At 43.4% G+C, this 13,534-nt stretch overlaps 1 protein-coding gene across 8 annotated transcripts in view; it reads left to right on the forward strand.

Annotated features, from left to right (window-relative positions):
• The window catches only part of BCAS3 (BCAS3 microtubule associated cell migration factor), a 608,014-nt gene that overhangs the window by 525,985 nt on the left and 68,495 nt on the right, over nt 1-13,534 (forward strand). The window contains exon 23 of one of the 8 annotated variants that reach the window (XM_042915736.1): nt 2,272-2,821. The exons of the other annotated variants lie outside the window; for them this stretch is intronic. Coding sequence (XP_042771670.1) covers nt 2,272-2,438 — 167 coding nt within the window. The 3' untranslated portion in view covers nt 2,439-2,821. Of the gene's footprint in view, nt 1-2,271; nt 2,822-13,534 lie in introns of those variants that run through there. 8 annotated transcript variants of the gene reach the window in all.

The raw sequence follows: 13,534 nt of genomic DNA on the forward strand, positions 1-13,534 counted from the left end.
CCCCAGGTCCCCTCCTCTCCTCCAGCTCCCCCCATCTTTCCACTTCAGGTTTCTAAGTAGAAAATTCCAAAGTGAAAACTTGCTCCCTACTATCCCATAAGCATTATTCAGGTGACATTTGGGGAAATAAATCATCAGGAAGGCAAGTCACAATTTGGGGTATCTGAACGTGTTGTGCTTAAGTAACATATTTGCACTGTAAACCCTTCAGAAAAATGTGTGGCAGCAAGAAGTAATGGCAGGGAAGGCAGACTGGGAATCCTAAGTGCCGTTGTAAACAGAGAGAAGTAATGTACAAAACATGAAACTGCCTGCAGTAGCTGAACAGAGGGAAAAGAATTCCAGTTTTTCATAGACTGCCCTGGGAAGTCCAGAGAGGTTTTGATTTCCTACCTGATTAGTTTCAGTGGACAGTGCCATCTACCACTCTGATTTTGTTTTCTATCTTTCCTCTTCCCTATCCCTTCTAGCCTCTGCCCAGGAGTAATTTGTAAACAAGCACTATATCTATATGACAAGACATCTTAATCTTCATGCTATGGACTATTGGCAATCCAATAAAACCTGTGGACCCATTCTCAGAATATTTTTCAATGCTTAAAATAACATGTATCTGAATGTCAGTATTAAAATATTTTATAGCCCACACATTTATGATATAGTAATGCATATTTATTTTTTTAACATATTCAGTAACAAGAACTAATCACTACTATAATTTTAAAGTCATAAGGTATGTACACCAGGTCAGCAAACTATAGCCCACAGACCATTTTCGTAAATAAAGTTTTATTGGAACACAGCCATGCTCATTCATTTACATATCATCTCTGCTGGCTTTCATGCTGCAACAGCAGAGTTGAATAGTTGGACTGAGATCATATGGCTTTCAAAGTCTAAAATATTTGCCATCTGGCCCTTTACAGAAGAAGTTTCCCAATCCTTGGTGTAAATTACAACAATAGTAATGTGCAATAAAAATGCTAATTTCTATTGGTGACAGTCATAGGTACTGTGAACCACTATTTGTTGCCAACATTCATAATTGATAGAAGTGCTGAAGTTCAGTTAGAGGTTAGCAAAACCAAGGTCAGCCAAGGCCACCTGAATTCTGTCTAAACCAGTGGACCCTAGGTTAGAAAGCTTTGAATGGGGTTACAATTTAAAGGAACTTTTAGCAGAAAGAAAGAATTTTTTGCAGTGTGGAAAATCTGCTCCCTCTGCACTCCTCTTACAATTGTATTGCAACTTAACATTTTCATATAAGGGATATTTAAGTAGTAAATGAAAAATAATCCATATCATCCCTATAATTAGGGGTGTCTTTCTGGGGAAAACTCATTCAGTCAGCTAATGCTAAGAAAAATAGAAGATTCTCTGCATAATCACTCATTACCACTCTTGCCCCACTGGAAGAAAGAGCCAGAATTTCCCTTCCTCCTCCCAGGCTTCTCCTATCATCTATGGTATATAACTTGACTTTTCTTATCTTGACTCTTGATGTCACATCTAGACATACCATGAAATCTGACTTTATCATTTATGTGGCTATGATGTCTTATTCTCCAGAGACGATGTCAAGTATTCAGCAATAACTCATGTCCACTTAATGTGAAAATTGGTACCATCTAATGGAATCTTCAACATGCTAACCACACCATTCCAATAATGAAATGCAAATTTTCCCGCTATTTTTTTTTTTTTTTTTTTTTGGTATGGTCATTTTTTCGACTCTTAAGGAATGAAATATCCTCTTTATTATGAATTGAGAACTGGAAATAAAAATGCATTGTTTTCTTACACTAGTTTTAGTCTCTTTACCAGGAGCCCTAGGATTGTCATATTTAATCCTCACAACAGACTCAGACTCAGAAGGTCCATATCACTACTCCTATTTTATTGCTGAGAAAACTAAGATATAGGGAGTTTAGGTCACATCGGTAAGTGATGAGGTTCCAGAATTCATGTAGGTTTTTTTCCAGCTTTGGAAGAAAAGACAACCTTACTTTATATGACCCTTCATTTATAGGATTAGCTATAGCCCCTGGGCGTGTTTTTATCTAAGAGAAAGAAAGACCATGAAATGGAGTAGTTCTGACTGTAAACTCAGAGGATCTAGTATAGTGTTTGGATCATTTCCCAAGTTTCCCATCATGCAATAAGGGCTTTTGGAGAGACAGTGCCACTTCACCATCAGAAGTTCTAGGCTACTCAAAGCAAAGAATGGCTGAAAAAGCCCAATCTGTGATGAGCTCCCACCCTGCCTTTCAGGCTGGCCATTAAAGGCAAAGACTTGCCCAGCAACGGGACCTCTGAGATGGAGCAGTGCACCGCAGCCATCGGCCTGTGTGCTGAACAACTCTGCTGATACAGCAAAGCCAGGGATGTTATTGATTTTTCGAATAATATTTGAACGTCCTCTGATGGAGACAAAATGAAGAGGATTTATGGGGAACTAGAGCTGCACACGGCTGCAGGAGACTCTGTCTGTGGGCATCTTCTGAGCTGCCTGAAAAAAAAAAAAGAAAAAACAATCTCTCCTCTGTGAGACTAGGGAAAGAATGTAAACAAGCGCCTATGTGTGGGGACACAGCAGCAGCCTGGAACTTCTGAACTGCCAGAGAAGCATCCACTGGGTGAGAAGGAACACATGGGCCTCACTGAGCAATTACTGCTGTAGGTTTAATAGAGTTTGAGTACTGATCCAGAGTCAGCCTCAAATCTGCTTGACTTCCAGAACGGCGATTTGAACTGACAGCCTTACCACCTGTTGTTAATTGGACTTTGGTGCTCTTGCCTCCTGTCATTTCTCATTTCTGTCCTTGACCTCTTTTTAGGGGAGCAGGTACAGTGGGGAGAGACCAGCCCTCAGGAAGGGGGCCCGGGTGTATGCCGGTGCCGACCCTCTCATCCCCTGCCCGTCTTTGGTTTGGGGCAGGATCAGTGTTTCTCCATCCTCTCTGGTCCCCCCCTTTACTGAGCCCTCGGCACACCATGCTTTAGTTTCCTGGTTAACATTTATTTTTGTTTTTAAGTAATCTCTACAACCAGCGTGGGCCTCGAACTCATGACCTGGAGATCGAGAGTCACATGCTCTTCCAACTGAGCCAGCCAGATGCCCCTGGCTAACATTTCTGATTCCCTTCTGGATTGTGAGCCCCTGGACAGCAGAGATTGAAAAGTCATCTCTGTGACCCTAGCACCAAGCTCTGTGCCTGGCACTTAGTAGGTGTTCTTAATATTTGTTGAATGGATGGCTAAAGAGTAGAAATTTTCCTGGCCTAATCTAGTCTAACCGTGCTCCACTTCCAACAACGCCATTTATTATTTTCTGGTCTGAACTTGTAGCACCACCATCCACCCTGTCAGTAAAACTAGAAATACAGGAGTCATCCTCACCATTGCCTCTTTCTCCTTCATTCTCCACGCAAGTACCCAGCTCCTGCTGATTTCTTCTTAAATAGTTCTCAAATTTGTCCTTTTTCCTTTTCATTCATATTACCACTACCTAATTCATTGCTTGATTATTGGAATTATCTAGACTTCCTGTCTTCACTTTGGCATCCACTTATCTGTCCTGTGACATGGCCACTCTGACCGTGTTACTACTCTGTCTACAGCCTTTCAGAGGCTCCCTGTTTGCCCACAACAAAAAGCCCAACCTTTTTAGCGTGGTCTACAAAGACTTTCCTTGGTCTGGTTTCTGCCTGCCCCTATATCTACAGCTCTAACCACTTCCTGCCATGAATTTTATGTTTCAGCATCACCAGACTTTGTGTCATTCTCCATATTAGTTACACTATTTGATGCCCAGAATGCCCCTCTCACTTTTGCTTTTTCCATTCTTAGTCATACTGTGAGATTCAACATATATGTCACCTTCTGTAAGGGGCCTCCTTGGAAGGGAGGGAGGAAGAGGAAGGTATGTGACATCTCCTGTGGGCGTTCATAGAACTGTGTACGCATCTCAATGTACCTGACACGTCCATAAGTTATCGAACCTCCAACCTGTCTCTTTCAGTTGCCTGATATCCTCAAATTCTCTCCATTTGCCTTCTGAGTCATTTTCTAAAGTTTTTATTCATATTAGGATGAAAGTAACGGCTATGCACGATCTTTCATAAGAGGATTGCCATTTTTATGGGGGCTTACTCCTCTAAAGATGAAATACTGGCCTTACTCAGTGAATGAGGATGCCTCTCATGGCGTTGCCAGATGACACAGTGGGTAACGAAGAATCAAGTGAACTCTGACTCAGCTGCTCAGTTGAGTGAACAGTTTCTACTCTGTGTAGTGCAAGGAATGGAGAAAGCAGAGCATCAGCACACGCTGCAGAACGGGGCAGTGAGCTGAAAGCAGTGCTGAGCCCAGCCAGGAGCAAAGACAGCCTTACTAGAAAGTTCATGGGCTTTGAAAGATGGACAAACCCGGGGGAGAAGCCAAGATGGCAGAACAGCATGGAAGTTTTTTGTGTGTCTCGCGTCCATGAAATACAGCCAGCCCAACACTAAACCATCCTGCACACCTAGAAAACTGATCTGAGGATTAGCACAACAATCTGCACAACCTGAACCACAGAATTCAGCAGGTACACGGCACAGAGAGGTGAACTGGGGGAGAGAAAAGCCATGGAAGGCAGGGAGCTGCTTTTGCGTGCGGGGAGAGGACAGAGATGGGGGCAGAGAATATGGGAAAAACACCACCCCCCTCCCACCCAAAAGCAGCTGGAGAGAAAGCAGAAAAGTGGAAACAGCCGCAGGGACTGAACTAAAAAGAAAGATGGACAAACCCAGATTCAAATCCATCATTTGCCTCTTTACTCTGTAAACTTTAGCAAGTTCCTTAAAATTCTTCCTCCTCTGTTAAATGTGCACACTGCTTTAAATGAATATATGTTATATGCTTAGAAGAGTCACTGGCGCAGAGTAGGCGATCAGTAATGATGGCTGCCTTTGTTGTTATTTCCCCTGGTCTTGATTCCACCAGAAAGACAATACTGAGCAATGAAAACCTTAATCCCTAAGGTCTGTGTGTATCCCTCTTGTTTCATTGAATTTGACCCAGAGGCTTATCTCCCAAATCCACCAGTGTGCCTAATCCAGAGCCCTGGGCCGCTGCTGATTTAGGAGGCCTCAAACATCGTAGTATGTGTTTCCAGTGTTCAAACAGTTAATGAGAACAGTACAAAGCCCCACTTCTGTATGTGGCAAAGCAGTATAGTATAGAAAAGGTGGTACACCTGACTTCTGACCCTGGTTCTCTTCTTGGCAGCTGCATGACCTCAGGTACATCCAGATGCTTCAGCTCTGCACCTGAGTTGTGAACATCCCGTGAGATGAACGTATAGATGAAACTTTCTTTTTTTTTTCTTTTTTTTTTTTTTAACTTTTTAACGTTTATTTATTACTGAGAGACAGAGGCACAGAGCGTGAGCAGGAGAGGGGTAGAGAGAGGGGAGACACAGAATCTGAAGCAGGCTCCAGGCTCTGAGCTGTCAGCACAGAGCCCAACATGAGGCTCGAACTCACGAACTGTGAGATCGTGACCTGAGCCGAAGTCGGTCGCCCAACCATCTGAGCCACCCAGGCACCCCTAGATGAAACTTTCTATTGTTGGATGTTTTTTATTTCTTTAAGATACTTTGCTAACAATGAAAGTACTCTGGCAGTACAGTATTGGTTTGGTTATAACTATTTAGTCAGAGACTAGCAGTTTTCGTGGGGCACCTGGGTGGCTCAGTCAGTGGAGCGTCTGACTTGAGCTCAGGTCATGATCTCATGATTCGTGAGTTCGAGCCCCGCATTGGACTCGCTGCTGTCACTGAAGAGCCCGCTTCAGATCTTCTGTCCCCCCTCTCTCTCTGCCTCTTCCCCACTTGCTCTCTCTCTCTCTCTCTCTCTCTCTCTCAAAAATAAATAAATCTCTAAAAAAGGAGAGAGATTAGCAGGTTTTGTTTCATTTTTAAATGAAAACAAAACTCACCTTAGGAACCACAACATTATCTGTATCACCAGATATTAATTCCCAAAGATAATTAAAGAAGCTCTTTTCTTTCAAACACTTCTTTGAAAATAAACACATAGATCTTCATTAGTATTAATCATTCCTTAATGGAGCTTTGGATTTTTTTCCCCAGGCTTAGGTAGGATGGTTATTTCTAACTCTGTTATTTCCTGGTCTCAGATCTTTCTAGGAACAGCTCTGGATCTCTTGGCCAGTTTGGCATCAGAACCTCCGGGCCCATTTTCCTAGATTCTGTGATTCTCTCCAAAGTCTGACAGCGTTTGTCAGAGAATCATTCCTGCTGAGTCCTTGTGGTTTTCTCTTTCTTCTTTCCCCATACGCCAAGGAATTACGAGAGGAAGGATGAAGCCAAGGGCCTACCATGGTGTCAAGCTCGGGCTGGCACTTGCTGAATGTTGGTTGCTGTCCCCACGGTCACAGAGAATACACTGCAGTCTGCCTCAGCTGTGTCATTCCTCTGGGATTGTTCCCAGAAGGAAAACTTTGTGTCCGTTTTTACTTTGATTGGGGGGGAACAAAGAATACTACCTGTAATTTTTCCTGTCCCCCCCTCTAGTTTTACTAGCATTTACTAGAGTTTTACTTAAGTTCCTTGAGTAATAGGACTCCTAAAATTACTTGAGAGTAATCTCAGACAAATCTAACCCATTCTTTCTTTCTCCCGTTGCATTTCCCACAGCTGTAAGTATGATACATGTGGTATTACCCTTCTTTAGCCTCTAGCCAACATGTAAGCAGCCCCTTTTATTTTTTTCAGTTTTACTGAGATATGGTTGACATCTAACACTGCATAAGCTTAAGGTGTACAACATAATGTTTTGGTCTATGTCTATATTGTGAAATGATCACCACAACAAGATTAATCAATGTCTATCACCTCACATACTTTTTATTCCCTTCATGCTGAGAACTTTTGAGATCTACTCTCTTCGCAACTTTCAAATATACAATACATATCATGGTATACCTTACCAAGCAGCCTTTTAAACGTCATCTTCTGTGGTTAGCATCCACCTGTGTAAAACAGGAATAATCCTAGTCTTCCTCAATGGGATTTTGTCCCCCCAAATTAGTATTCAGAAACAAAAGGAACAATATGAATCCCAGAAACTACTGAAAAGCCTCTAAGGAATTTCATGTCCCAAGTGCTCTACGTTGAATTACTTTTTCCCATATAAACGGTATTCTGTAAGGAGTCATATTCCTGACTACAGAATTAATGGCTAACTTGTTGGGAAATAACCATAAGGATTTAATTCCAACTTTTAACTAATTTTTTGGAACACCTTCTATAGGCACTTCCACATGACCTCTATAAAACGCATAGCAAAACATCTGATACATAGTTACAAATGTAACAGTTACACAAACAATTCCGATGCACCTTTATACCATTGAGACTTAAATTTTCCAAACACTAATTAAATTGGGCAGATAAATACCTATTTCATCCAATTAGCTCTGTTTTATCTATTTAGCTGTGTGTGGGCCTCCTAAAAAAGGGACCTGGGAACTAGGGTCAGAGAGTAGACTGGCCGGGCGGTGGAGTTTATGCATCCCAGTGCTGTAAACAGCAGCCTGGGTACAATGGCCAAGCCCTGTGAGTGAGGCCGAGTATGTGGGGACTCCTGGTGTTGTTGTTTATGCCATTTGGCAAATATTTCCCCTTAAGTCCTCAGCTAGTTTATAGCATTTCATTTTACAGCCCATCATGATGATAGTAACCAACCCCAGAAAAACATCAACAAGCCGTTAGAAACCATAGTGTTGGAAGATGAATGTGACCCCAGAGACCTCCATTCCATCCGCCCCACCATCTCATCACACTCCCCCTCGCCACCCCCTTTAATGTTCAGTGAATTTCTTTAGTCAAAGTGGTTGCCATGGTTCTTGGGTCAAAAGGAGGATATTTGGAGGGATTTTTCTAAACACACGCATATAAATGTTGAGAAATAGGACTCTAAAAACTATGAGTTGTACACAGACCCCAGCCCCTCTGGGTGAGTAAGACAAAAGGCAGCATGATCTATAAATATGGTAAAGTGCCTTCAAGTGAAGAGTGTTGGGGGTGGAGAGGAGAGGAAGAAGGAGGGGGTAGTAATCTGTGACACCAAGCATGCCTTTTCCTCCCTCTAAACACAGCCTCCTAAGCCATTTTCCACTTTTGAACAAGAAAACAACAATTGCATTTTAAGTTGCATTGGTTAAGAACAGAAAACTATAACTTGGCATGAGTTCCCATATTGGCCTTTTAGAACGGGTTGGTCTGTAACACCATACTAAGTCTGTTTTCTATCAGTGATTCCTAGCCAGCTTATTAAACAGATTTATACAATGAAAGAATCTAATAACAGAAACATTCACCTCCTTTATTACTTGGCATTATTTATGGTTTGAGTTTTTTCGGCCAGTTTTTTATGCACCGGAATCTGGCAACATTGTACTTATAATAAAGTTTATGTACCAAAGCATAAGTAGGCCTGGAGAGTATTCTGTGTCGTGTCCCCTCTATCTGGCTATATGGACTCTTCCAGCAGAGATGCTGAGGACCTGTCTGGCCCACCCTCTGCGTATTTTCAGCATGGAATCCTGTTTCCTTTCGGAGTCCACGGTTCTTGATCCTAACAAGGGTTAATACCCACCCCACCCCACCCCCACCAATGAAGAGTAAGTCTCCTTTCGAGTTCTAGGTTTAGTGACAGAAGAAAAAAAAAGAAACTTAGCCTGTGTGAGAAAGCTTATAGGGGAATTAGATAATTCTCTACGGTTCTGCAAACATCCCTCAAAATTTTCAAGATAGAAGAGATATCCAGAGTCTCCTTTTTTTCCCCATTCATAATGAAGGATAATGGCGAGGTAGTGTAAAATTTTGGAGGGCACTGGTGTGGGGAGATGAGAATGTTTGAGTACTAAACTCCAGAGCATCACTCCTCAAGTTGCCTTTTTAAAGTAAGGACAGCAGGGAGCTGCTTGGAGGGGCATAACTGGACCTGAAGTGGGTGTCACATGGACCGTGGCATGGCCAATGTAGCCCTGACCCTTTCCTGCCTCACTTAGCCTCTGTTTCCCAGCTTCATCACAGCATGAAAAAATATTTTGATTTGATTGCTTTCCCTGAGAGAGAATAGTCCTCATCTCAGATAGATGTTGCTTCCTCTTCCCAAAGTGTGTCCTACCTCCCCAGGAAAATGGATATGTAAGGCACTCTGAGAAGAGTCTGGAGCTAGACAGGCGACCCTAGGTGCTTTAAGATTGTGAGGCAGCCGCTGTGGGAAAGTGGTGGCCTGTTTATGGATGAAGGAGGAAGGACAGATGACAAGGGGGAGACCAGGAGCCTTCCGTGAACCTCTACACCCTTGTAAGAAACCTGTGAAGTCAAATGGCAATTTGTAAGAAGAAGCCATGAACACTAGCAAATGAGAACGTTGGTGGTTGAAGATGAAGGGAAAAGCTTATATGCTTAAAGCAGTTTTCTTTCTTAAAGCATTTAGTCTACCTCCTTGTGTTTCCTTAATAAGGAAGCCATATTCTAGCCATGTGTCAGGAATTAGTCATTGCTCTCCATGTGGTTAATAATAATAAATATAAAAACTCAAAGCTTAATGAACCTGGTTCTGATTCTCAATTATCAGAGGGAATTGCCATAGGTTTGCCAGGTGCATGTATCAAAAGGGATCACATTCCTTCCTGATATCCAGCTTCCAGATAGCCAGGCCTTCTTCCCTGTTATGCATATATGCATATGAGCTTCCCTGACCCACAGATCCCTCTTTCAAAGGGCCATTTGAGTAATCGGGAATGGAGCCCATCTAAAGAACTCTCAGATCTCTCTCTTTCGCCTGCATGTGAACCATCTCTCGGAAACCAGTGTTTCCCCTGAACCCCGTTAATTAAAGCCAAGCTATGAACCACAAATTAGAGGTGTGAGAGACATGACAAGAGGGAGGCCTCTGTGCCTTTCCCTCTGAGAGCTCCCAGGCTCATGCTGTAGAAACAGATGGCTCGAGTGGCAAATGGTGTGAGAGAAAAAGGGCCCCCAGTTCTGTTGAGCAGCTGGGAGCAAGGTTGAAGGCCAAAGAGGGAAGGCTGTGTTCTAAGTGGCTTTTGAGGATCTTCCAGAACATCCATAGCAGGTTAGCTCAGCAGATTAGAACGTGGATTCTGGAACAGCTCACACTGACTTCAGTTCCCAGCTCTGCCTCTCACTAGCTGTGTGACCTTGGACGAGTTACTTAACCTCTCTGTGCCTCATTTCTTCATCCATAAAAGTGTATACCTATATCCTAGGGTTGCTGTGAGGATTCAGTGTGTTAATATGAAGAACACTTAAAATATTGCCTGCCCACCACACACAAAAAATACTACCTGACAGTAAATGCTATATAAGTATTAGCTATTATTATTACTTACACATATTTTGTGTGAGTGTATTACAAACATCATACATGTGTACCTATCCTTTTTTTCTCGCTTGAGCTCATAGTATACAGAAGCCCTAACTTGTTTTCCATATCAGCACATACAGATTTATCTTAAGACATTAATTTACAATCAACTTTCAGGGCGCCTGGGTGGCTCAGTTGGTTAAGCATCCGACTTTGCCTCAGGTCATGGTCTCGCTGTTTATGGGTTCGAGCCCTGCGTCAGACTCTGTGCTGACAGCTCAGAGCTTGGAGCCTGCTTCGGATCCTGTGTCTCCCTCTCTCTCTCCCCCTCCCCCCACCTCTCTCTCTGTCTCTCAAAAATGAAAAAATATTAAAAGAAATTTTTTTTAAATCAACTTTCTTTTTGAGAAATTTTATAAACCCCATCAGAGGTTAGAAATTCTATGTGGTGGCACCTCTTCAAGATTGGATCTTCCTGCACTTGTCGGTGTTACATCCTTCAAAGTCCACATTTAGGCTGCTTCATTTGTGAGAATTTTATTTTCTTTTTTTCTTTTTTTTTTAATGTTTATTTTTGATAGCACACATGCAAGTTGGAGAGGGGCAGACAGAGAGGGAGACAGAGGATCTGTACTGTCAGCACAGAGCTTGACTCAGGGCTCGAACCCACGAACTGTGAGATCATGACCTGAGCCAAAGTCGGATGCTTAACTGACTGAGCCACCCAGGTGCCCCATAGTTTGTGAGAATTTTAGATTTTTGTTTTTTATATCCATATCAGGGCACGTTATTCACTGTTTAGAGAACTCAGTGTGTACTAATTTCTAGGCTGCCTGAAGAACCTGTAGGTAAATTGTTACCCTTGAATCCCCCTAAAAGGTAGGGCAGAAGGGAACTTGGCACCCTATGTTGAAAGGTACATTTTAAGTCTAGTGTTAGGAGATATAGGTCACTTCCCATCCTAACCTCAGGAGACTCGTATTTCTCCAGGTTGGTGTGGTTTCAGGGAGTTCTGTTAGAAACAAAGCAAGAGGATCTTTTGATCTCTTGCCCCTTGAATGTGGGTCCTGGGTCATCATGAAGAGGTCCTGGCCCTTGCAAGTGTTCTCCACAATTCACCCCCTAAGAACAGCAGACCTGGATCCAAGTCCGGGATTCTACATTTTGTAGTTATTTGGTATCTATGGTGGTATCCTCAAGCCTGTCCAAGGAGATGGAAGGGGGCAGGAAGAAAGGTGGTGTCCACCCAGATGGGCTAGCTAGTCTGGTGGATGCCTGTCCTCCCACAAGGCAGATTTCCTGTGTAACTCACATCTGGTACTGAAGAGGCTGGAGTGTTGGCACACCCCAATATGACACTGATCTTGGCCATGTTGTTGGGGTAATTGGACTTTCAAGATGAACTCCCTGAACAATCTCACCACTGTGGCTGCACAAACAGGCTTTTCTTTAGCAGCAGACGTCCATGTCTTCTTGCTCCAACTTTTTTTTCTTGAACAAACATATGTATTGTGGCCAATGCAAGGAAAATCTCACTCATCCTTTCATTCTGAGTTGTTTCTGTCCTGGAACAATAGTCTAGTGTACTGGGGGCCCTCGAAAATCTAGTTTCCATGCCCGGGTCTAGTTTCGTGAATCTCCTTGGAAGACCCTAAGGCCAGGAAGCCATTGGTATTACTGGGGGACCTCCTGCCACCATCCGTGACATCGGTGGCTTTGTGTCTGATCGGCTTCTTTTCCCATCGCCAGAAAGTAAGCTGCAGCAGCAGCTTCAGGGTCAGCACTGGTCGTATTGGAAAATATCCCCAAATCAAAGGGCTTTCGAAGTGCCTGTCTTTTCTCCCAGGAGGTGCCCTTTCATCACTTAAATGGGCATAACCAAGGGCTTGTATACTTCTTTGAGCATTCACTTCACTCAGGTAGAAATGTGTCTCCAAGCAAGGCAGACTAGTAAATAAGCACTTTCCAAGGGCCAAGTACAAGGTTAGGCATTTCATATCTTTAATCTCATTCATCTCCTCAAAATCCTGTGAGGTTTTTAATCACTGACTCTGCATATTAATTGAGAAATTTCTGTGTTAGGCTTAGACTACATAATGGGGAACAAATCAGACAGTCTTTGTACTCATGGAGGTTACCGCCAAGTAGAAGTGCATGCTGTTACACCCATAAAAGAGGAAAGTGAGGTTCAAAAAATCAATACTTTCTCAAGGCCATACAGCTGTAGGGGGTGGAGCCACGATGCAGACGCCTGTCTGAATCCAAAGACTGTCCTCCTTCTACCGTGCCATACTGCCTTCCTACAGGAAGCTTAATCTGTGGTTCCACTTAAAATATGAGGAAACATCTGGAATATTAGTTTTCAACCACATTTCAGACACGGAAAGTGGAGCCTAAGGAATAGCCCAGTTGGCTCCTAGCTGAGAGTGGGTAAGAGTAGAAAAGAATTGCTGATCTCAAGCATTTTGTTACCAGAATAACCCCACAGGAGAGACCAGGCTGAACCGGGGCTTGTGTGGGCCAGACAGCGTAGGGGATTTATTTCCCGAGTCGGAGGACAGGACTTGAGTTCTGGTCCAGCTCCGCATCCTCCCTTGAGTCCTGGCCCGCTGGAGAGGTGCGGCATCTGGACGCGGACTTTCCGGCTGAGCTAGAGCTCTTCAGTGCCGAGGCAGTTAACGATTAAACAAGAAGCAGCCTTTGGCTACAAACCTAATGGTTTGGGTTCCAGGGCGCAGATAAAAATATACAACTGGAAAGGCAAGCTCCCAATTAAGTGGAAGAGCTCAAGAAGAGATGTTTCAATACAGTGTCGCCAGTGACCACACGCGGGCCTGCTGTCTCCTCAGACGGCCCCGCTCTCCCCGCCCCATACTTAGTGTTGGCTCCAGAATCTTGTGGGGGATGTCAGCTGGCAGCACGCAGGCTTTTTCTCTTTTCCATTCAAAGAAAAACTTACTTGCCTTCAGCCCAACGATTTATCTTATTTGGCGTCTCAGAAGAGTAGAATGTCAGAACTAGAAGGGTCTTTAGAGACCCTCTCATCTCATCGAGCTCCCTGGTTTAATGCTATGGAAGCTGAGGCCCAGACAGGGGAAGTGACTTGACCAGAGTCACTCTGTCAG

Source organism: Panthera leo, chromosome E1 (assembly GCF_018350215.1).
Source record: "Panthera leo isolate Ple1 chromosome E1, P.leo_Ple1_pat1.1, whole genome shotgun sequence".
NCBI classification, from domain to species: domain Eukaryota; kingdom Metazoa; phylum Chordata; class Mammalia; order Carnivora; family Felidae; genus Panthera; species Panthera leo.